The following is a 23,270-nucleotide window of genomic DNA, read 5'->3' as shown; positions in this document are numbered from 1 at the left end:
GTGCACATATTTTTATGTACAACATGAACGATTGGTCGACATGATTTTGCTTTAGTTGTAGATTTTTATAATGAGTGTTTTTTGAAACAATTACAGTTAGTGTTTTGAGTTTTCCATGATTAGAATAGACACAAACAGACTTGAATAACGTGTCTCCTTTAGTGCTGGAAAGCATTAGTCATTGCATCGTGAGTTCTAGATTGTATATGCTCTCTGTTGAGCGAATTATGTAATAAGTGACTATAACTTTATTGAAACAAAAATCAGAATAAATTTTATTGTGTGTTTATTGAAAAACCATCGCAGCCATGCAATCAATCAAGCAATATTTGACCATGTGTTTGTTTTTTACCCCAAATTGAGCTGACCAACCTCCTCTGTTTAAGAGCTACTGTTTGTGAATTGTGATTGCTCTGTTTTTATCATCATCATCATCGTTTTCTATTTACCAGTTGCGATGATTTCTTATCATCATTTTAGCTAGTATACATCATGCATCAGACGATTACATCGTCAGCGCTGTCAATTTCTTGTGTTTTGGCAGGAGCAGTTCATCTGCTCCCGTAGAAGATTAACTGATGGATTGGAGTTCAACTTGGGCCGAGTTTAGTTTTAAACTTTTTTTTCAAACTTTCAACTTTTCTATCACATCAAAACTTTCCTACACACATAAACTTTCAATTTTTTCATCACATCGTTCCAATTTCAACCAAACTTACAATTTTAGCCTTGATTTCGCAAGTCACTGTTGCCAACACGTACGGTCATATGTAGTAGAATTTTCAGCTTTAGTTAGCCGCCACCTCAGCATCATATCGTCTCGAGTCAATTTTTGCCTGCTTGCTACTAGCTTGCTGATGCTTCTGAACTTCACTGTCCTTCAGTGAATCAGTACAGACAAGTACAACAAACTGCAGGTTCAAGTAGAAAGAGAGCATCGAGGAAAAGTACAACGTTTTGCTCCTTCGTCTGATGATACTCAGCTAATCATATCGGTCAGAGATAAAAGTCTGCTAATGCAAGTTGGTTTTGGGCCGCATGCATGATGGAGAAGTCCATTGACAAGTATGCACTCTTCAGAAACTGATCCATGCATCCTATAATTGCAAGAAGAAGAAAAAAAATCAAGGATAGGACATTTCATTAATTAATGAAATACATAGGAGTAAGTCTATGATCACTCAACCAAGGATGCACACATAAAAAAAAAACTAATGCAACATGCAGCAATTTGCTCTCATGATCAAACACAATGTTCAAGATGACGTTTGTGTTCGCCGATATAAACCGATCCAACCAAATCAATCACAATCAGTGGCGGATTTTCACCACTTTCAACCGAGACAACTCTAAGACAACACTTTCAACAAAAAAATTGACAAATAAATGATGATATTATCAAATCTAGATAAACCCTAATAGAGTTTTCACTGCAAAGATTCTCCGCAAAATAGAGAATGACAGCTATTAGTTGGCTATACTATTAAACTTGCTCCAAGAGAATTTCTCTTGGGACAGTCCCACGACGGTCCGGGGAAAAACATACAACCTTATTTTACTGACATTTTGGTTAGTACTTAGTAATTAATGAACGCACAGCTCAATATTTAATTAAGTTTTGAAGTGTTTTGCATGGCAAATCTAACATTGCAAATTTTACTTGTCATCACCAAATTATTTAGAAAAAGAATTGTGATCAAAGCTGACACAACAAAGATGATATATAGGAAGTATGCATGATACTCCAAAAGTTTAAGACCGAAAGTTACTTCTACTATCTTAAAAGTTCTCAAAGTGGTCAGTGGCTCTGTGCTAATCCTCCTGGGAAAAAGGCTGCTAATGGGAGACGGTTTCGTGCTGCTAGCATGAAAGCTCCAAAAGTCTAGTGACAAGTACACTTGAGAATCTGGTGCCATCCACTGATAATTACAAGCTCATATAAAGATGAATCCATGATTTTCAACTTTAGTTACACATAAGCTTGCACTCAACCAGGATTAACTTATTAACCGCATACACAATGCAACAAACTGATGGCTCCAACTGTGTGTTGGACCGGAGCCATTTGTCTGTCTGTTGCTGAAGCAGAGTGAAGCTGGGGATAAGTGTTTACACAGACAGTAACTTGCTGAAGCTGCAAACTGTTCTGGACCGTAGGAACCATTGCGTGTGGTGTGGTTTTGTCTCCCCTGTTCGTGCATGTTGTGGTAATATTTTGCTGAACGGATTGATACTCAAGCAAGTTGCAATGGATGTGTGTATATATATGCTTATTTAATTTTAAGCTAAATGTATCTTATCTACACCTTATGGATCTATCGTGTTGTGGCACTTTGAAGGAGCTCCCATGTTAATCATATGGATCATAGTAATATTAATATGACAGTAGAACGTGTTGGAAGTCCATGTCAAATATATATATTTTTCTCTTTTTAGTTTTAGTTTTCCAAAATTATTAATTCCAACATTCAAAATTAATAAATACAAAGTTATGAAGTAGATATGCACCATCATAGGATCATATTATTATTACGACCATAGATTGTGTTGGGAGTTCATGCTAAAGAAACATGGAATTTAAGAAATTATTTTTCCCTTAGTTTTAGTTTTTCAAAAGCTAATAGTTCCAACATTCAAAATTAATAAATACGAAGTTATAACCATCATAATTAAACTCTCAATTTAGTATTTTACTAATTTAATTGAAAATTTGAAATTAATAACTTAAGTAGGGATGATTCAAAAATTAATAACCAACATGTTATCATGCTTTCCAAATTTTAATATTTATATAAATAACAACAATAATAACCGTTGGAAAACATGGGTTGCCTGTTAGTATATGTGACTGGAATGTGGACAAGTGCATGTATGAATTCATTTATCCTATAACACTATCTGAAAAAGGAAGTAAAAGTCTTTTTTCTCTTCCCTAAATTCTTGATTGATTTAGTCTTTTTCTTTTAATTGTAGTTTGGTAAAATTCGTTCCTCATTTATCTAAACTAGGTAAAACAACCACTTTGATATATTTGAGAGTAGTTTTAACTAAAATAGGTGAGACCCTTCTTGTCATAGAGGGTAGCAGTGCCTCATCAATGGCCCACAATTCTCTAAGGCCAAATAGCTGTGCCTCATCAAGACCCCACAATTATCTAAGACCTACTTTGATCTGAAGTAAAAACAAAGTAGTTTATAGGATTTCGATCCTATAGGAATCCCCCTCCCCTAAATGACACACTTTGAACATAGGATTGAACAACATAGAACCCTATTGGATGTTTCAATCCATACAAATTTTGGAGGAAATTTCAATGAGATCAAACAACATCGTGAAATATTTCATGTGGCTAACCAAACGGTTGGCCATTTATTTATATAATCATCTGTTTTACACTTTCACCTCTTTCAAAATCATGCATGTATTTCTAATATTCTTGTGCTCTCAATCATGTGTTTCAAATGAGTCCTAAGTCATCTTTTATGATCATGTGGGCCTACTTTTTATTCTCTAGTGCTCATTCCTCTTTGATATAAGAAGACCTCAACACCTACATACATGGTTCAAAAACCATTGCCAAATGCAATCAAGGGTCATGTTTTGCTGATTTTGAGAGTAGATGACTATATTGGTTTTGGTTTTGTAGTTAAGAGGCAAAATTATACCAAATCAAGAGTTAACGGATGAAAAGTACATTTTTCCCAACAAAATAAAAGAAAAGCAAAACATAGGTCATGGACTATGTTTGAACCTGCTGGGTGCAATGCAAGCAGTAGTTGTACTGTAGTGTGGTAGCACACATTCTTGCAGGTTTTTACTCCAAAGTCTCCAGGTTTAGTTGGATCACTGTGGACAAATGGACAATGGCTTGGAATTAGGAAGCATGTCCTGATTTTTGTTGCGTTTCAGTGAATTGATGGAGTCCGTGTCCAGGTCCCTTTCACTCACCCACCACTTCTTTGATGAAACTTTCAGTGGGTATCACAATATTAAATTCACTTGGTAATAGGTAGGAGTATGACTCTAAAGTCTACATTTGAGATACCAAGGTCAGAGAAGAAGTGGAATAAGAAGAAAAAGATGCACACATAAAGCTTTAAACTATGGTGGGCATTTGAACTCATCCTCCTGATACAAGAATTAATTAAATTATATTAATTTGAGAGGAGAGGAATGAAAATATTGAGAAGATACGAAAAACAAGATGAACCATTAGTGTATGATTAATTAAGTATTAATTCTTTTAAACTTGAAAAATATAGTAATATGATTTTTAAAATAACTTTTCTATAGAACTTTTGAATAAAAAAAATCTCCGTTTAATATTTTGGGAAACGTGCGTATGTAAAACACTAAAACGAGTTAGTTTTTCTCTCTTTGCGCACTGCCGAATGCAAGTGTACGGACCACATCATGGCTGGGCATATGGCAGAGGCTTGTTATTCACAAAAGGAGCTAAGCTGACTCATTTTCCCATTTAGAGATTTGAATGCTCATAATATTTGTTTTACTATTTGTTAGGAGGCATATCATGTGCAGAGGACACAACTGTTGCAAACTCAATTTTCATTAATTAGCTAGTTTTCTAAAATTTATGAAAATTCATCAATGATGGAGACATGTTTTAAATGTTACTACAAAATTTGAATACTGGATTCAAGGGATTTGGAATGATATCAAAGTTTTTTCTTTAGGGTTTACTGATGTTTGTCTTGATTTGAAAATTCTTTCCCGATAAATCATTTTTTTCTTTAGGGTTTACTGACCAGGAGATATAAAGTACTGTTTACAATCATTAGTTCATCGTCTACCCTTCGAGCTCCAAGCCGGTTTGTTTGCCGATATAGCCTTTTTATGGGACTACACACTGGGCCCACCTATAGGGACTCAATGTTTTCACCATGATAATGAAAAAAACAAGACCTTTAGTTATAGGCTATTTTGTCACATTAATGCAACGAGAATATATAATAAATGCGATGGACAAACGCAACAGTTGGTGCACCACATTAGACAAGGCATAACATCCTGGTTCCCAACCTCATTCGCTCATTTTCTGCGCGCACGCTTTTTAAACTACTAAACGGTGCATTTTTTGCAAAAAGTTTCTATACGAAAGTTGCTTAAAAAAGTTGCACGATTTAAGTAGGGACCCTCTTGATCAGGATGTTAACAGATGTCAGGATGTTAATAGATGGTCGGATGAATTTTTAGCTATATGCTGCTAAGGAGTAACACACAACATCTCAATGTTTAGTGTGCTATTACTGCTCAGTTTGTGGTGGTGCAGAGAGGTGGCATTGTACTATTGGAGGCATGGGGTGCTAGAAGACAGAACATGGGAAGAGATCCATTGGAATTGGTCTGGACGTTGGTTAGGAAAGAGATACGCAGAGTGAAAGAAAATCCAACATCTATACTAATATAAAAAGGAGGAGTTCACTCCTTACAATCCAACAGGCCAAATCAAATCCAACGGGTGAAATCCATAGGTTAAATCTAAGATTCATCCAACGGCTAAAGATAAAAGTGGACAGCTGTGTCCCTCCCAATCCCCATCCCCACCAACCTAACACGCGCCTTCATCGCCTCCGCCGTCGTGCGCCATCCATGTCCTACGATATCCGCTGCGCTATCCACGCCTGTTTCTCTCCCTGCAATTGATGTGCAGCTCACATCAACGGGAGCCATCCCTCAATTGCCTCCTCACCCGCATCGCACATCGAGGGGCGGGGGCGAGATCGCTCCCCTCAATCGCTTCCTCGCCCGCATCGCACATCGAGGTCTCCTCACCCGCATCTCACATCGAGGCCTCCTCACCCGCATCGCAGATCCATCACATCCTCCTGCTGCTGCTGGTGCTGATATATCCTCTCCTCCTCCTCCCTTATGTGCCTTTGATGTGAGCTCTCTTCTTCCTCCCTAACCGGCCACGGCAGCACTGAATCTGAGGCATCGGACCAAGCCATGCAAAGGCGGAGGGTCCAGATCTAGCCACCAGCACCACCGCCAGTCTTGGCCTCGATGATGACACCGGAGAGGGGAGCAGTTGAGGAGGGGAGAGGGTGGGGATGGCTGCATGGACAACAACATTGGCGACAGAGGTTTGGCCCAAGTCCTGTTGAGCCTCCTATATCAGAATGCCTGCTAAGATATTGCTAGGATTTAGTTTACAGCTGTGCAAAATGATAAATGTTAATTCCTTGGGTGATGATCGTCTCAAGTCTCAACATAATGATATTTGTTTTACCGAGGTATGACTTCTGGTGATAAGGTATGGCCCATTGTCCAGTGATTTTCTGCTTAATTTATATGTTACTAAGAATGAGGTCCGGCGCAATTAGAATTCATGCTGCGTTGTGTCACGACTATGCTAAATTATATATTTTTCATAGATGATGCCTGTTATGAGCATAAATCATACTGTCATTTTCTCAAGAGATCCAATCATCATGTTTCCTTCTTTTTTTCAGGACTTCCATATAATGAATTCAGTATTGTTCAGTGGAACAGCCAAGAAGATATAATTATGGATGAATTCAGTATTGTTCAGTGGAACAGCCAAGAAGATACAATTATGGATCATTGGGGTCATATTCTTGCATGTGTTCTGCAGTTACATTATGTATAACAAAAACACTGCAACATGGTTCAGATGGATATACATGCTCGCCGGTTGCGATCCCTTGATCAGTAGTAGCTTGAATAATTGACTCTTGAACGTTCCATTTTTCTTTTCAGGTGACATAAGAGGTTCTGCTCCTATAGGTTGATTCCTTGGTGGATGAGAATGAAGAAAGTTTCTTGGGAGTTGGTAGATGGCAATGTGAATGCAGTGACATGACTGACATCCATGTGTTGGCTTCAGTAGTTAGGACGAACCAAAGAAGCAAAGGAGGCTCTAAGTCCTAAGCTCATGATGCATATTTTTTAGGTACTCCTTCGTGTCTCAGTCAGAGCTCTAAGCATATTTTTTTCTCCTGTGAACCAAGTTGACCTCTTAGTCATTAGTTTTTTTCTTACCGTGAATACATGTGCTTCAGTCTAATAGTTTGTTGCTTTCAAAATGAACAGATCAGTATTTATTTTGGTATTATACTTGTAACATTTGCATTTGATTTTACTGTCACTCCGTGAGGGTAGAAACATCACTTTCTACTGCAGTTTCTTGACTTTCATGCATGGACATGCAGTTAAACATAGGTGTCTGACACGTCGAGATGTACTTCTTCGGGCTGGCACTTTACAATTTTGTATTATATGAATATATAAACAATTCAATTGTGCATGCACTCAGTGGTTGATAGAAAATTGGCTTCAATATATTTAGTTTCGTCAGTAAGATATTGTGATCTAACTCAGTTCTTTTCCATGGCTGACACTATGGCTGATACCGTTGATTCTTAATTTTCAGTTTGGACATTGAAGGAATGTATGCATATATTATACATTTTCTCTTCAAAATCGCTTGATTAGAAGAGGGTTTGTTTCTCTATATATAATCTAAATGGATTCATGTGCACCTCTGCAGTGCTCAGGTATGTTGAGGAGAGGAGGGTATATAATTGTGGAGTTGAAAACTTTATATGGCCAAGTGACATGAGAGTGCTACGCATGTCTTCTTTCACATGGTATTTACACCTTATAGGGCAGCTGCGGCAGCAGCCATCGCTGCCGATCAAGGCCATAATGTTTTGCTTATCCTTATATCAGATGCAAAACGGGGGGTGATTGATTGTATAGTATTGAGGTATTCATCCCTGGACATAAGTGACAGTCTGACATGTTGATCAACTTAATTGGATTATTGTTTTTAATCTCCAGGTTGCATATTGTTACGGTGAGAGTATGGTCCTATAGTTGCTTATTTTAGACCAAATTAGTTGCAAAAGTTTAACTTGTGATGGCACATGTAAAACTTTGTTATAAATGTAGTGAGAAGTGAAACTTTAGTATTTTTATTTATTTTGTTTGAAATGGCAGTGGATAACAAAAGGGACCACATATGGCTCTTACTTATTTGTCACTTAAGTTTCGTGTTAACATCAGTGGTTTAGAATAAATTTATTGTTTTTCAATTATTAATAGAATTGGACCAATAATTTTAACATAACGTGCATTGCACGTGCACGATTACTAGTATGAAACAAAAAATAGAGTCGCTATGTGACGAGCGGTTTGATGGTAGGGGCTATAAGCAGCGAAGTATCTGAAGGCTCGACATAAGTCCACTAGGGAAGAAACGAATACCGGTCAAAACCTCTCTTTAGTAAATCAAGACTAAAGATCTCGATCTTAACTGGTACTAAAGTCAAAAGATGTATACTAAGTCTAAAAAATATGTGGGATATGAGATTCATACTTAAGATCTCTCATCTCAGCTCTCACGCGCTTTACCATCTGTCCATCTCACATACTAAACATATCTGACTTGAATAGAAATGCTTTCTTTTTAACTAATCCTAAAGGCATCTTTAATAATGGTTGATAACATCAACCAGTACTTAAAAATATCTTTAGTATGGGTCGTCGGTGTTACCAACCGGTACTAAAAATGCATCTCCAACTAGGAGTAAAGATCATGAGTTTTGATTGATGTTACCAATTTTTAAGTACCGGTTACTAATATCAACCAGGATTGAAGATATTTCTAAAGACTTGGACTTTTAGAACATGTATTAAAGTATTTTTAGTACCAGTTCTTAATCTAGCCGGGATATTTGTGTTTCGGGGCTCAGGATAAAATATCGTTTCTATCATCATTTTCATATCATAATTATATTTTATCAACTTCTAACACTTTGCCGTGTTTCAAGTTTTCACACATGACATGATTTACTACTTCTAGTCAATATTGCTATGTTTCTTATTTATTTTTTCAACATTCGAAATTGCCGTGTTTCCCCTCTTAATAATATGTCTTTTTGCAACATTCCGATATCATAATTGTTTTGAGGTATACCGTTTCTGTCTGCCCTGTTTCAAGGAAAAAAAGTAATAGTTTACAAAGCAAGTGAGACAATTTAATCTGCAATTTTGCTATATATTTATAGACAATCTTTCTTCTAAAAATTGACAAATATAATTATAGTGTAATTATATTGTAACCTGCATATAACTATAATGTAACTTATATGTAAATTTTATATAATTTTGAAATGTTATATTTGTTTCAAGATTCGTATAAGTGGGAAGGAAAAAAATCACAGTGCACGCATATGTAATCGAGAGGATTCGATCCCACGACCTATATTTCACGAAAATAGTATGATACAGAGCAATTTTGAAAGTTTATACATGTTATATTATAATTACATGTTAGTTTTAGTTATAGTGTAATTATATCACGATTATATTATAATCACATACGTCAAACTTTTAAGAAGAAAATTCGTCCATCTAATTTAAATTCCCACATCCTTCGTGCAGAGTCAAACGCGATTTCCTATGATTTCGGACATTTTTCGCACAAATTCAAACAAACCGTTCCCTATCGATTCCGACGTTTTTTCACCTCTTCCTAGTCCCCCACCCACCCACCCCGCACGCGCCCGCCACCACACCACCAACCCACGCCACATATCCACCTCACCCCGCCTCTCTTTCTCATTTCATAAACCCCAAAAAAGAAAAAGAAAAAAACAACCCCCACGTAGAGAAAACCACCCGCGCCCGCGCGCGAGTTGATAAAAAGCGCGCGCCTCGCCTCGCCTCTTCCACTCTCTCCACCACTCCCACCCCCGCGCCGCCCCGGCCGCCGCCGCCGCCGCCGCTCGCCGGCGCCATCACTACCACATGACACGCGCGCTTCGTCTCACTCTCACCTAGCTACAGCTTCTCGTCATCAGCTCGCCGGCGCGGCGCGACGCGGCGGCGAAACTGAGAGAGAGAGAGAGAGATATGGAGAGCGCGATGGAGAAGGTGTGGGAGTCGGGGAGGCGGATGAGCCGGAGCATCGGGAGGGGGATGGGGATGGAGGCGTGGGGCGTCGACGAGGCCTTCATGCCGCAGAACTCCGGCGGCGGCGGGGGCAGCAGGGGGAGGAGGAGGAGCGGCCGCGGCGGCACCGCCGACGACGACGAGGAGGCGCTCCGGTGGGCCGCCATCGAGCGCCTCCCCACCTACAGCCGCATGCGCACCGCCATCCTCTCCTCCGCCGAAGAAGAGGCCGCCGCCGCCGCCGCCGGAGCAGGCAAGCAGCAGTACAAGGAGGTGGACGTCCGGCGGCTCGGCGTCGGCGAGAGGCAGGAGTTCATCGAGCGCGTCTTCCGCGTCGCCGAGGAGGACAACCAGCGATTCCTCCAGAAGCTACGCAACCGGATCGACAGGTACGCTAATTATTATTAACGCATATGTAGTAATTAATTAATCATCTCCAACGGATTAATTAATCTGATAATCTCATATCATCCATACATGCATCATGCATGCTGCTGTAAGGTACTCTCCCGTTTCACGAAAAACGAATCTATGACTAGATATGACACATTTTAGTATAACGTATTAAAATATATCACATGCAGTATATTATGTTAGCTTTTTATAGTACGGAGGGGTACAATCTCAAACCTAATTAAGCTAGCTACTTAATCGATTTTGTAAAAAGAAAAATCTTTGAAATATGAAAAAGAAATTACTCTTTTTTTTAATATATGACGCCGTTTATCTTTTAAAATACGTTTGGCAGTTCATTTTATTTAAAAAATATATGTAATCAACAACGTCTATATTAAAAAACAGAGGTAATCCTCTATTACATAGGAGTACAGCTTGTGCAGCTTTGAAGTGAATTTTTCTTGACTACTAGTCAAACAATGATGGTCCGAGTCCAAGGCAGCTCAGCTCGAGGGGACAAAAAGGGTTTACTTTTTAATAATAGAAAAATTAATTAATCCATCTTCTACAATCTACATAAGAGGAAGTACCAATTAAACGTATATTTTTAGGACAAATACGCATGTAGGTATAAAGTTATGATACGTAGCTATACGAGTACACATGGGTTGTTGCATGATTTATACAGGTAGTTGGCTTTTCTTCCACACAAAAGCTTTGCACCCTTTTTCTATGGCCGAAATTGAGCCAACCATATCTTCACCATATTGCAAGCCAAGATATATAGGCATGCGTTTGGAAAGATACATTTGAACACCCAAAATCTCGAAGAAAAAGAACATATTCAATTTCAGCCAGACAACTAGCCGGCCGGCCGGCGCCTCCTTTTGTTTTATCTTTAATTTTTCTGATGCAGCAAGACGAATATAATCTTCAATTCAGACTACTGCTTTTTCTTGCACTTTGCGACTCACAGATGCTGGGAGGGTTAGTTGGGATAGCTCCATTAAACGGTCTAATTACATCGTATTAGGAATAAATGCATACATAATTGTGGTTGGGACTTGAGAGAGTTGCTACTAGGAGTAGGAATAAGCTAATTTAGAAGGCAATACACCAAGAAGCAGAGAGCGATTGATTGATTTGATGGAATGAAGGGCGCAGGAGCAGCTGGGCAGCAGCAGATGATGATCCTACTACCTTTTTCAATTATTAATTTTCATGTCTTTCTTAATAATCAACATGTTTGGTTTCTGTTTCTGCCTGCAAAACAAAATCATGAAAAGATGAGAAATTATATGATGAAGAAGAAAAACAGCATGTGCTGGATATTATGGTTAATGAAGTCAGCTGACGTGTGCATGATATCAGCACCAGTGTGTGCCCTCTTTTTCCTTTCCCAATTCCCTTTTTTGTGACTGTTTTCGGCCTCCAACATGATGGGTGCATGGCTCCTTTTGGAACACTAGTAGGTTCACTTAAATCAAATTGATTTTTTATTTTACTTTTGCTATTATTATTCGCCTGATTTTTCTTGCACAATTAAGAAAGCTGCAAACTTAATATGAACTCATTGTAACTTTGATTTGATTATTATTTCCCAAATTAATGAACCTATATACAATTTGTGGCTAACTTTAGTATACTTTTGACTTTCATATTGGCAACCGTGCATATCAAAGTACAAATTTTTAGGTTGAAGTTTGAAATTGCTTGCTTTACACTTTTACTTCCACGAGGAAAGAAAAAAAAAGGCATATTCATGTTATTTGTTGGATATTAATTCAGTAGTTGAAAAAGGAATTCAATAGATCATGAGGAGAGAAAAAAATCAGTCAGTTGACAAATAGATAGCCCGGTGATGTGTGTGCATATTAGTATCACTGGTAGTTAATTAGTTATTACATGCCTTTTAATATTTACTGGTTACACATACTTCCTCCGTTTCACAATGTAATACTTTCTAGCATTACACATATTTATATTCATATATATGCTAATGAACATCTATATAAATGTGGACAATGCTAAAAGTCTTAAATTGTGCAACGGAGAAAGTATGTATTAATTTCAGTTTTAGCACACATTCTTTAGTTTATCAGTTACAGATACGATGGCACTATACAAGCAGTTAGATTGAGTAATATAATTTTAATTTCTTGACCAAAAGTGCCATTTTATGTGGGGTAGGAGAGCAACTAGCTTTCACATATGTGTATGATCCTCCTTTTTATGCACTTCCAAATGAACACAATCTTCCTGTCGCTGGTCCCTGGCAGTAGGTTTGCTGAAACTAAAGTTGACACCCAAACTAACATTGCAACTGATCCCCTTGCGTGCTCCAAATGGAATGAGTCAATGCCAATCATGGTAGCATCAACCGTAACACACACCAACCATTTCCGTTTAGCCAGTGACATATCTCCGTTGACCAATCAGATAAAAATATTATTTTCTTGACCTAAACTACTTTTTAGGTAGAGGACACAATGATTTGGACTAAACTTCGGTGGTAAATATACTAAAATATGAAAAACAGTTATTTAATACATATATACGTGGATACCCTTCCAGAGACTATAGCAACGTTAGAGATTTATCATGCCTATGTGCTGTAATAGGATTTGGAGAAAAACGGATGAATGGTTTTATAGGGTTGAGTTTTTCTATATATCCCATTTTTTAGTGGGTCCATTTTTTTACTAAAAACACTTGTCTTTGGCTAGTGTGGTTTTTTTTTTAACGTATAGAAGTACGATGGTGAGGAAAGTGACTAGCTATACTCTTAGTTTTGGTAAAAAAAAAACATATTAACGGCCCATAATTTATAAAAACATGTTAACTCAATTAAGCACGTGCATATTATGGTGATTTTTTAACAGAAATTAAGTAGGAGTAAGCATTTACAACAAATTGATTTTATATTTCATTAAATTTTTCATGGATACGGAGGAACCTAACACGGCAATATTTCAGCTCTAGTTTTTTTTTTCATTTTGAAAAAAAAGTGACTATAATGATCTTAAAGTATTTAGTTTTGGTAAAGACTATATTGATGGTTCATAATTTATAAAAACATGGTAACTCAATTAAGCACGTGCACGTTAAGGTGATTTTTTTTAACGAAAATTAAGTAGGAGTAAGCATTTACAACAAATTGACTTTATAGGGTGAAATGCCAAACTTCAACTAACTCATGAGTGTTTTTTTTAAAAAAAAAAACATTCCCTTATTGTTAAGAAAAATGTGAGAAAAAAATTGGTGCGTGCAGGGTGGGCATCGAGCTGCCGACGGTGGAGGTGCGGTTCGAGGAGCTGATGGTGCAGGCGAGGTGCCACGTGGGCAGCCGCGCGCTGCCGACGCTGCTGAACACGGCGCGCAACATCGCGGAGGCGGCGCTGGGGCTCGTCGGCGTCCGGCCGGGGCGGCAGGCGACGCTGACCATCCTCAGGGGGGTCTCCGGCGCCGTCCGGCCCTCCCGGATGACGCTGCTGCTGGGCCCGCCGTCGTCGGGGAAGACGACCCTCCTCCTGGCCCTCGCCGGGAAGCTGGACCCGTCGCTCCGGCGCGGCGGCGAGGTGACGTACAACGGGTTCGAGCTGGAGGAGTTCGTGGCGCAGAAGACGGCGGCGTACATCAGCCAGACGGACGTGCACGTCGGCGAGATGACCGTCAAGGAGACGCTCGACTTCTCGGCCAGGTGCCAGGGCGTCGGCACCAAGTACGGTACGTGCAATTACTCGCACCCTCATCATGATGATGATGATGAACGATCTATTAATAATTTTGTTGTACGTTTATCGATAATTTTTTATTGTTGAGTGTAATTATATTATAACTTACATTTAACAATAATTTAATTTTTAAATAATTTTAAACCGTTGGATTTATCTTAAGATTCATGCAAGTTAGAAAGGGGAAAAAAAATAACGCGCACATGGGTGAGGAGATTCAGTCTCACGACCTCCGTTTCACGAAAATAGCGTGTCACTGCGGGATTTTTATTGGAAGTTATATATAAATTGTATTGTAGCTATAATGTAACCAAATTATAATTAATACTATATTTATACCTGACAATTGTCCCATAATTAATTAATTTTTCAAGATTAATTCGATCGATCAATCCTGACGGTTGGATGGGAAATGGACCGTGCAGATCTTCTGACAGAGCTGGCAAGGAGGGAGAAGGAGGCCGGCATCCGGCCGGAGCCCGAGGTCGACCTCTTCATGAAGGTAATTAATTAATTAACTGGAGTGATTATTTTTTTTGTTGATAATGAGTGATTAATTACTACTATTTCGATTAGCAGCTTAATTAAAGCCGCACATGGTACAAGTACACTCACTTTAGTTTGCAGGGTCTAAATCAGATGGTCCTTGTATTATTATATACAGTGGTCACTGGAAATTTCCACAGGAATCTAACTATATATTTTCCGTGCAATTTGTACCTTCGTAAAGGACATGAAATTATGAAAATGAGATTCGAGCAGGGTTAATGACAAACACGATCTTTGCGAAAACGACATCTCACAATCGGTTAGACGTACGTGTACCACATGGGGTGTTAATAGTGGTGATAGTAGTTGCTGATTATGCTTTGTTTCAATCGAAAAAAAAAGAGGAAAAACTATGCTTTGTTTCGAAGATAATTAATTTTGATTTGTTTACGTGACGAATGATTAATTCCTCCTTGCAGGCTACTTCGATGGAAGGAGTCGAGAGCAGCCTTCAGACAGATTACACCCTCAGAGTAATGAGCTTTTCACGACTTTGTTGAATTTGCTATTATTATTTTTCGCTTCCATAATACTCCAAATTAAGCTGATAGTAACATCATTGACATAATATGATTTAACAACAAACAATTTAGCACAAGATTTCCTCATCATTATGTTCTCCAATAAAAAAAAATTGGTTCAGCCTTGATAGAGAAAGCACAAGGGAGAAACACTACAAAATTAAGCTGATAGCAACATCATTCACACATGGATTAACAAGCGATTAGCGCAAGATTTCCTCACCATTATGTCATCAAACCGGCAAAAAAAAAAAGAAAGAAAGATTCAGTCTTGACATTGGAAAACACAAGGGACAAACCATCCCAATTCCAATCAATCATGGGCAAATCATATAGGACTTGGTTGCACATTTGTCCACAAGCAAACAACTAGTACTAACCATGACCCAGGTTGGTGAACACTGCACACCAAATGGGAAAAGGGGAATTTTTTTTTCTTTTTTTTTTCAAGGATCCAATCAACCACCAAGTCCACTACTATGATTCTTGGGCACATACTTCTCCTACTGATTAGTAGCAGCAGCAGCAGCAGGCAGGAGGGAGTGGGTTTGTTTGCTGACTCTCTTGTGTCTTGACCACAAAGGATGGTTCTTTCTTCCCTCTTCTTCTTCCTCCCTCCTCCTCACCTACTGCTAATTGGGAGATGGAGCTCGAATTGAGTTCTTGGTGGGGCATCCTTGTAGCTTTGGGAGGGGGGATTGGGGGGTTGGTGCACCCACTTGGCCTGGTGGAAATGGCGCGCACCCGTGGTGATGATGCCCACCACATGTTTGTTGATATGCCCAGCCAAAGCTTCTGCTTCTTATCAGCTTTACTGCGAGTTTCCGAGCACTGGCCACGTAGTAACATAATTACATTGGGCAGGATGGATGGTAGGTAAAGTTTGAAATGTGTGTTTTTTTTTTTTTTTTGGGGATGGGGGGGGGGGGCAGGTGACAGTAGCTTTCAGGGGCATTAAGCCCATGCTTGACATGGGGTTAGCAGGAATTAGTCATGTTAATTTAAACTGTCTTGATCCCGACGGTTGCAAGTAGCAACTGGAGCTGGTGAAAATTATTTCTTTTTGACTGAATTTTCTTGGGAGCAGATACTGGGATTGGATATATGCGCGGACACGATCGTCGGCGACCAGATGCAGAGGGGGATCTCCGGTGGTCAGAAGAAACGCGTCACCACCGGTAAGCTGCTTCCGTCAGCATTGTGTCATGCTCATTTCAGCCCATGAAAGGAGCTGCTGCTCTGTGCCTTTGTTCCTTTCTGGTTTAGGGGGTAGAAGGCACAGATGTACGAATTAAACTAAATTTAAACTTAGAAGGGCCTGAAAGGAACTTGCAAATTTTTTTTTTAAGTCTTTCTAGAAGACTATGATGTGTAGGAGACAATGCAATTCCGGTGTCTACATCTTGTGGTTCCTACTGGAAAAAGGTGTGGTGATCATGAGATATATGTGTGCCTCTGAGGTCCACACATGAAGAAGTGCATGACCACTTGACTGGGGTGCATGCTGTATTGTACAGGCATCTTATGGTTAATGCACTGCATAGTTGTTGGATGGTCACTTGTCCAGTGACCACTCTTATCCTCTGAGAGTGTGAGGAAGAGCTGTAGCTTGTTCATTCCGCATCCTATACTGTAGACAGTACCGCATTGTAGGTTATTGGGTTCAGTGTGATACTGATAGCTATTAGAATGAACCAAAAGTGCATGGGGGCAGAGAGATATGACCGAGTAGTACTTACTTTTGGGACTATTGCATTATAGGAGGGTTCAAGTTTTGCTGGATCCTGTTGTCATACCGATTTTGGTTGGAAAAGCTATTGCTAAGTGCTAAATACTACGGATAAAAATGAATCATACATGTTCAAAACAGATTACTGTGCTTTTCTTTTCCATTAAATACATTCACTTAAGAACAGTTCTGTTGCTGCCCTAAAAAAGAACATTTTTGCAACAAGAAACACTTGAAATTCTTTACATGGTTCCAATTATAGTATTAGCTTCTAGACGTGTAACAAGTCTAATGCATGAAGATATTGTGTTATGTTTGGTGCTTGCAATCTAAATTATCAGTTCTGGATTGGCACCGGCACGTTTCCACTCCCGATATTCCCCTAGGCAGATTCACCCCCATCCCCACCATTGCCTTCTTTTAACATGACTATACATAAAAATATTTTCATACTATATTATTATTTTCTATTTCTCATAAGTGTTTCACACAAAAGATATCGGTCAAAGATGGATTTTAGAGACCAAACCCTTCCAAAATGTCATATATTCTGGAAGAAAAGGTGTACAATTTCTTTTGCATAATTACATTATATGGCTAAAATCTAGAATGCAATTATTTTTCTTGTAAAAATATGTTAAGAAGTGAAAAGCACAAAAACTAGCAATTCAACAAATGATCAGTATGAACTATAAAGTATTGAAGGTATTGACCCTTTTTTTCCCCGAAAATTGTAAGGATGCTAACAATGAACAAATTTGCTCATTTGGAATGCAGGTGAGATGATTGTCGGTCCAACAAAGGTTCTATTCATGGATGAGATATCAACTGGATTGGACAGCTCCACCACATTCCAGATTGTCAAATGCCTTCAGCAAATCGTGCACTTGGGCGAGGCAACCATCCTCATGTCACTCCTACAACCAGCCCCTGAGACTTTTGAGCTATTCGATGACATTATCCTACTGTCAGAAGGCCAGATTGTTTATCAGGGACCCCGCGAATACGTCCTTGAGTTCTTTGAGTCATGCGGATTCCGCTGCCCAGAGCGTAAGGGTACTGCAGACTTTCTTCAGGAGGTAACATCATGCAGTTGTCTAATTATTAGAATCTATGTTTCTGAAAGCTTCAATATGTGAATTTACCTGAACAGCTTTATTTTGCCAATTTTTCAGGTGACATCAAAGAAGGATCAGGAGCAGTATTGGGCCGACAAGCATAGGCCATACAGATACATTTCAGTCTCAGAATTTGCACAGAGATTTAAAAGGTTCCATGTTGGGCTCCAACTTGAGAATCATCTCTCAGTCCCATTTGATAAAACTCGTAGCCATCAGGCTGCTCTTGTCTTCTCGAAGCAATCGGTGTCAACAACAGAGCTCCTCAAGGCATCCTTTGCCAAGGAGTGGCTCCTCATTAAGCGCAACTCATTTGTGTACATCTTCAAGACCATACAGGTGAGCAAAGTTTCCTGTTCAGTCTTGCCACTTCTCAAAATACACAATGCAATCGACTGACACCTTCTGCCGGTGAACTTTGAAGCTCATCATTGTAGCCCTTGTCGCGTCGACAGTGTTTCTTAGGACCCAGATGCACACAAGGAATTTAGATGATGGCTTTGTGTACATTGGAGCACTACTTTTCAGTCTGATTGTGAACATGTTCAATGGTTTCGCTGAGCTCTCTTTGACCATCACAAGGTTGCCAGTGTTCTTCAAGCACCGGGACCTCCTCTTCTACCCTGCTTGGATCTTCACTCTACCGAATGTTATTCTGAGAATCCCATTTTCCATCATCGAATCTATAGTCTGGGTGATTGTTACATACTACACTATAGGATTTGCCCCAGAGGCTGACAGGTACACAAAAAGCAGAAAAAGAATTAAACATGAATTCAGGAAAGCAAGGTTTCTGTCCACTTACCTATCATCTTTCTGCACAGATTTTTCAAGCAGTTGCTGCTAGTGTTCTTGATCCAGCAGATGGCAGGTGGCCTTTTCAGAGCAACTGCTGGTCTGTGCAGATCCATGATCATTGCTCAAACTGGAGGAGCCCTGGCCCTTCTCATATTTTTCGTTCTTGGAGGATTTCTTCTGCCAAAAGGTTTTTTTTACTTATCTAATTATTTTCACTCCACGTTTTTTCTGCACATAAATGTTGCAGCTCTATTGAATATTACTTTGCCCTTGACTGTTAACAGCATTCATCCCAAAATGGTGGATCTGGGGTTACTGGGTTTCACCACTGATGTACGGGTATAATGCTCTAGCAGTCAATGAATTCTACTCTCCTCGGTGGATGAACAAGTTTGTACTGGTAAGCTCATTATAGCACTGCCTTTTCACTTGTTTGCGTATAGAGGTTCTTTACAGTCCTTGAGGAAGTATCACAAGGTACAACAGAAAAGGCTTACCTTGTAGTACCGCCTCAAGAACCTTAAAATCCCTTGCAAATATGTTTTCTGACAATGTTTGCATGCATCTTGACAGGATAACAATGGCGTTCCTAAAAGACTAGGAATAGCTCTGATGGAAGGTGCCAACATCTTCACTGACAAAAATTGGTTCTGGATTGGAGCAGCAGGGCTCCTGGGTTTCACCATGTTTTTCAATGTGCTTTTCACTCTGTCACTCGTTTATCTGAATCGTAAGTATCTGAATTAAAATCTAAATGCTTATGTGATTATAGTTATTGGACCAATACGTGATTTGCTGGTTCTTTGATTGTTAGCTCTGGGCAAACCACAAGCTGTCATATCTGAAGAAACTGCGAAGGAAGCGGAAGGCAATGGGGATGCAAGACATACAGTAAGAAATGGCAGCACAAAATCAAATGGTGGAAATCACAGTAAGAAACTCTTCAAGTCATAATTAAATCTGAAAAAATTGGAAGTTTTTAAAACTGAGGAATAATAAGGCAATTATTTCAGAAGAAATGAGGGAGATGAGATTGAGTGCTCGTCTGAGCAATAGTTCATCGAATGGAGTTTCACGACTGATGTCCATTGGTAGCAATGAAGCTGGTCCAAGAAGAGGAATGGTTCTTCCATTTACTCCTCTATCCATGTCTTTTGATGATGTGAACTACTATGTCGACATGCCTGCAGTGAGTTTACCTATGCTTAACTTCTCTTGGCATCTTGTCCTGTTCCCTGTCGTATCCTCAATCGAAAATTTGTAATATTTGATTGAGATTAATGTTTTATACATAGGAAATGAAGCAGCAAGGAGTGGTGGATGATAGGCTCCAATTGTTACGTGACGTTACTGGATCATTTAGGCCTGCAGTGCTGACAGCACTCATGGGAGTCAGTGGAGCCGGAAAGACAACTCTTATGGATGTTTTGGCAGGAAGAAAGACTGGTGGTTACATTGAAGGAGATATGAGAATTTCTGGTTATCCTAAGAACCAAGAAACATTTGCAAGAATTTCTGGCTACTGTGAGCAAAACGATATCCATTCACCTCAGGTCACAGTTAGGGAGTCTTTGATATACTCTGCTTTCCTGCGCCTTCCAGAAAAAATAGGAGATCAAGAAATCACTGATGATATCAAGATTGTAAGTCATGTCTTTTTCCTTGTCAAAACACTGCATCTTTTTTCATCATCAGGGTGTATTATAAGTCATTTACTTTTGTTTGTTGCTAACACAAAACATTATTGTCAATCAGGTGTTTTAATTTTTTGTGAATATTGGGTGGTTAATTTCTGATTACTAGGATTTGTCGTCACAATTTGTCAAACTCACAAGTTCAATTGTTTCCAGCAATTTGTTGATGAAGTTATGGAACTAGTGGAGCTCGACAATCTGAAGGATGCGTTAGTTGGCCTGCCTGGAATCACAGGGCTTTCAACAGAGCAAAGGAAGAGATTGACAATAGCAGTGGAGCTTGTTGCAAATCCCTCGATCATCTTCATGGATGAACCGACTTCAGGTCTTGATGCAAGAGCAGCAGCCATTGTTATGAGAACAGTGAGGAACACAGTTGACACTGGACGGACAGTGGTTTGCACAATTCACCAGCCAAGCATTGACATATTTGAGGCTTTTGATGAGGTGACTATGAATAGTTTACTTACATAGTAATTCCACCTTTTAGTAACTAAATAGTAACTCGAGCTTGAACTCTCGTGCAGCTGCTACTACTGAAAAGAGGAGGGCAGGTGATATACTCTGGGCAATTGGGTCGTAATTCCCAGAAAATGATTGAATATTTCGAGGTACAGATAGTTTCAGATGGTGGTTAACTTTTGCTAAGTGGAAGGTGTGTTATGAATAACTAGAATAAATTTACTTTTCTAACCAATCTGCTATTTAATATTACCAGGCAATTCCTGGTGTGCCTAAAATCAAAGATAAGTACAATCCAGCTACATGGATGCTTGAGGTCAGTTCAGTTGCTGCGGAAGTACGCTTAAATATGGACTTTGCTGAGTACTATAAGACATCAGACCTGTACAAGTAAGCGAAACATTTTTTTTTCTTCTACTTTTAAACTCTTATCTTTCTTCTTAAAGTTTTTAGTTGTTGTGTGTCAATTCTCATGGAATAGATGGGCCGTGTTTTCAGGCAAAACAAGGTATTGGTGAATCAGCTAAGTCAACCAGAGCCAGGAACATCAGATCTGCATTTTCCTACAAAATACTCTCAATCCACCATAGGGCAATTTAGGGCCTGCCTCTGGAAGCAATGGCTGACCTATTGGCGCAGCCCAGATTACAATCTTGTTAGATTTTCCTTCACTCTGTTCACAGCCTTGCTACTCGGCACCATCTTTTGGAAGATCGGCACCAAGATGTAAATACTTCCTCTCTTTTTCATCTTTGACTCCTTAATCTTAATGTTCCAGTATCTGACGTTTTTGGTGTCTTATGATCAGGGGAAATGCCAATTCTCTTAGAATGGTCATTGGAGCAATGTATACAGCAGTGATGTTTATCGGTATCAACAATTGTGCGACTGTGCAGCCAATCGTGTCGATTGAGAGAACAGTTTTCTACCGAGAGAGGGCTGCTGGGATGTACTCTGCTATGCCCTATGCCATTGCTCAGGTAACTTATGGTGGTAGCTAAGGCAGTTAAGGTATAATTTGTTTCCAGGAGTTGCTCAACTCTTGATAATTTGTTGTAGGTTGTCATGGAGATACCCTATGTGTTCGTCCAAACTGCATATTATACCCTCATTGTTTATGCCATGATGAGCTTCCAGTGGACAGCAGCCAAGTTCTTCTGGTTCTTCTTCGTCTCCTACTTCTCATTTCTCTACTTCACCTACTATGGTATGATGACGGTGGCAATCTCACCAAACCATGAGGTTGCAGCCATCTTTGCCGCGGCGTTCTATTCCTTGTTCAACCTATTCTCAGGATTCTTCATTCCGAGACCAGTGAGTTTTCTTGGATCAAACCGTTTCTTTGAACTTTTTATTCTTCTTGGAAGATCAAAGTAATGGTGTTATTCATGTTTTATTTCAGAGGATTCCCAAATGGTGGATCTGGTACTACTGGCTTTGCCCATTGGCATGGACAGTGTATGGGCTCATAGTGACACAGTATGGAGACCTAGAACAAATCATCTCAGTCCCTGGCCAATCCAACCAGACAATCAGCTACTATGTTACTCATCATTTTGGATATCACAGGAAATTTATGCCAGTTGTTGCGCCGGTGCTCGTGCTCTTCGCTGTGTTTTTCGCGTTCATGTATGCCATTTGCATCAAGAAGTTGAACTTCCAACATCGATAGGGGCATTGAAACAACAGGCAAAATCTGGTTGGAAACTTTTTTTTGGTTTTGAACCAAATCTTCTTTTGTCCTTTCCCCACAGATAATATCTTCTTTTATCCTCACATTTTTGTGGTCTATATATGCCATGTAAATATGCTGGTAGGTTTTCTGTATTCCATACATCGCCAAATGTGGCGAGGTTTCATATGACCTTTTAGCTTTGGAAATGTAAACTTTATAAGAGCATTGTTGTCAGAAATTTTGTTCGTGGCCTATTCTTCCATTGGATTACTTTTGTCACAACAAATTCTCAATAGAAATCAAGTGTAGTGACCACAGGGTCTTATAAATGATTATAAGGTCCTGTTTCAAATGCAGGAATTTTCCATGTGAAAATGCTGCAAGTTCCTGTTCTCCTTTCGAATGCAAGAATTTCATAGAAACTTTGCATGTTCTTCACAGGAATGAACTCAATACCACAAAGATGGGAAAAACTTCCCACATTCTAAATTAGGCCTAATATGTATGTTCCTTGCTTGCAAATTCTAATGTTAGGGGTTCAGAAGATCTGTTTTGCCGTAAATTACATAGTTGGTCATTTTTCTTTGTTTTTTTCATTTGGAGTGATTCTTCTACTACAGTAGTTGACTTATCCACCCTCCCAGCCCATCCCCAA

At 39.4% G+C, this 23,270-nt stretch overlaps 1 protein-coding gene and 1 long non-coding RNA gene across 3 annotated transcripts; both read left to right on the top strand.

The window, feature by feature from the left end:
• The first annotated feature begins 5,704 nt into the window (after window positions 1–5,704).
• Window positions 5,705–7,961, top strand: LOC112939301 (uncharacterized). Its single transcript, XR_010742129.1, has 4 exons — window positions 5,705–6,104; window positions 6,474–6,590; window positions 6,742–6,934; window positions 7,415–7,961. It is a non-coding gene; the product is annotated as an uncharacterized lncRNA (long non-coding RNA).
• A 1,679-nt stretch (window positions 7,962–9,640) lies between these two features.
• On the top strand, window positions 9,641–22,880 carry LOC4341281 (ABC transporter G family member 42-like). Of its 2 annotated transcripts, none has more exons than NM_001402859.1 (21): window positions 9,641–10,328; window positions 13,607–14,061; window positions 14,495–14,571; window positions 15,038–15,091; window positions 16,227–16,317; window positions 17,646–17,947; window positions 18,044–18,325; window positions 18,411–18,727; window positions 18,811–18,971; window positions 19,069–19,184; window positions 19,358–19,514; window positions 19,599–19,715; window positions 19,798–19,973; window positions 20,080–20,427; window positions 20,635–20,925; window positions 21,006–21,089; window positions 21,197–21,330; window positions 21,439–21,666; window positions 21,749–21,920; window positions 22,000–22,254; window positions 22,343–22,880. In NM_001402859.1, the coding sequence occupies exons 1-21, from the start codon at window positions 9,901–9,903 to the stop codon at window positions 22,610–22,612; spliced, it is 4,515 nt and encodes a 1,504-aa protein (NP_001389788.1). In that variant the 5' UTR covers window positions 9,641–9,900; the 3' UTR covers window positions 22,613–22,880. The 2 variants fall into 2 exon arrangements, with proteins under 2 accessions (NP_001389788.1, XP_066167256.1); XM_066311159.1 differs by having other exon boundaries at window positions 9,718–10,328; window positions 19,801–19,973; window positions 22,343–22,877.
• Window positions 22,881–23,270: the final 390 nt, after the last annotated feature.

This window comes from Oryza sativa, chromosome 6 (assembly GCF_034140825.1).
Source record: "Oryza sativa Japonica Group chromosome 6, ASM3414082v1".
Lineage (NCBI taxonomy): Eukaryota > Viridiplantae > Streptophyta > Magnoliopsida > Poales > Poaceae > Oryza > Oryza sativa.
This window is presented reverse-complemented; position numbering and strand designations above follow the sequence as displayed.

Coding starts and splice junctions, on each gene's coding strand:
- LOC4341281 (NM_001402859.1), top strand. CDS start 9,901: ATGGAGAGCGCGATGGAGAAGGTGTGGGAGTCGGGGAGGCGGATGAGC. Junction 18,728..18,810: donor TTTGCCCCAGAGGCTGACAG/GTACACAAAAAG, acceptor CTTTCTGCACAG/ATTTTTCAAGCAGTTGCTGC. Junction 18,972..19,068: donor AGGATTTCTTCTGCCAAAAG/GTTTTTTTTACT, acceptor GACTGTTAACAG/CATTCATCCCAAAATGGTGG.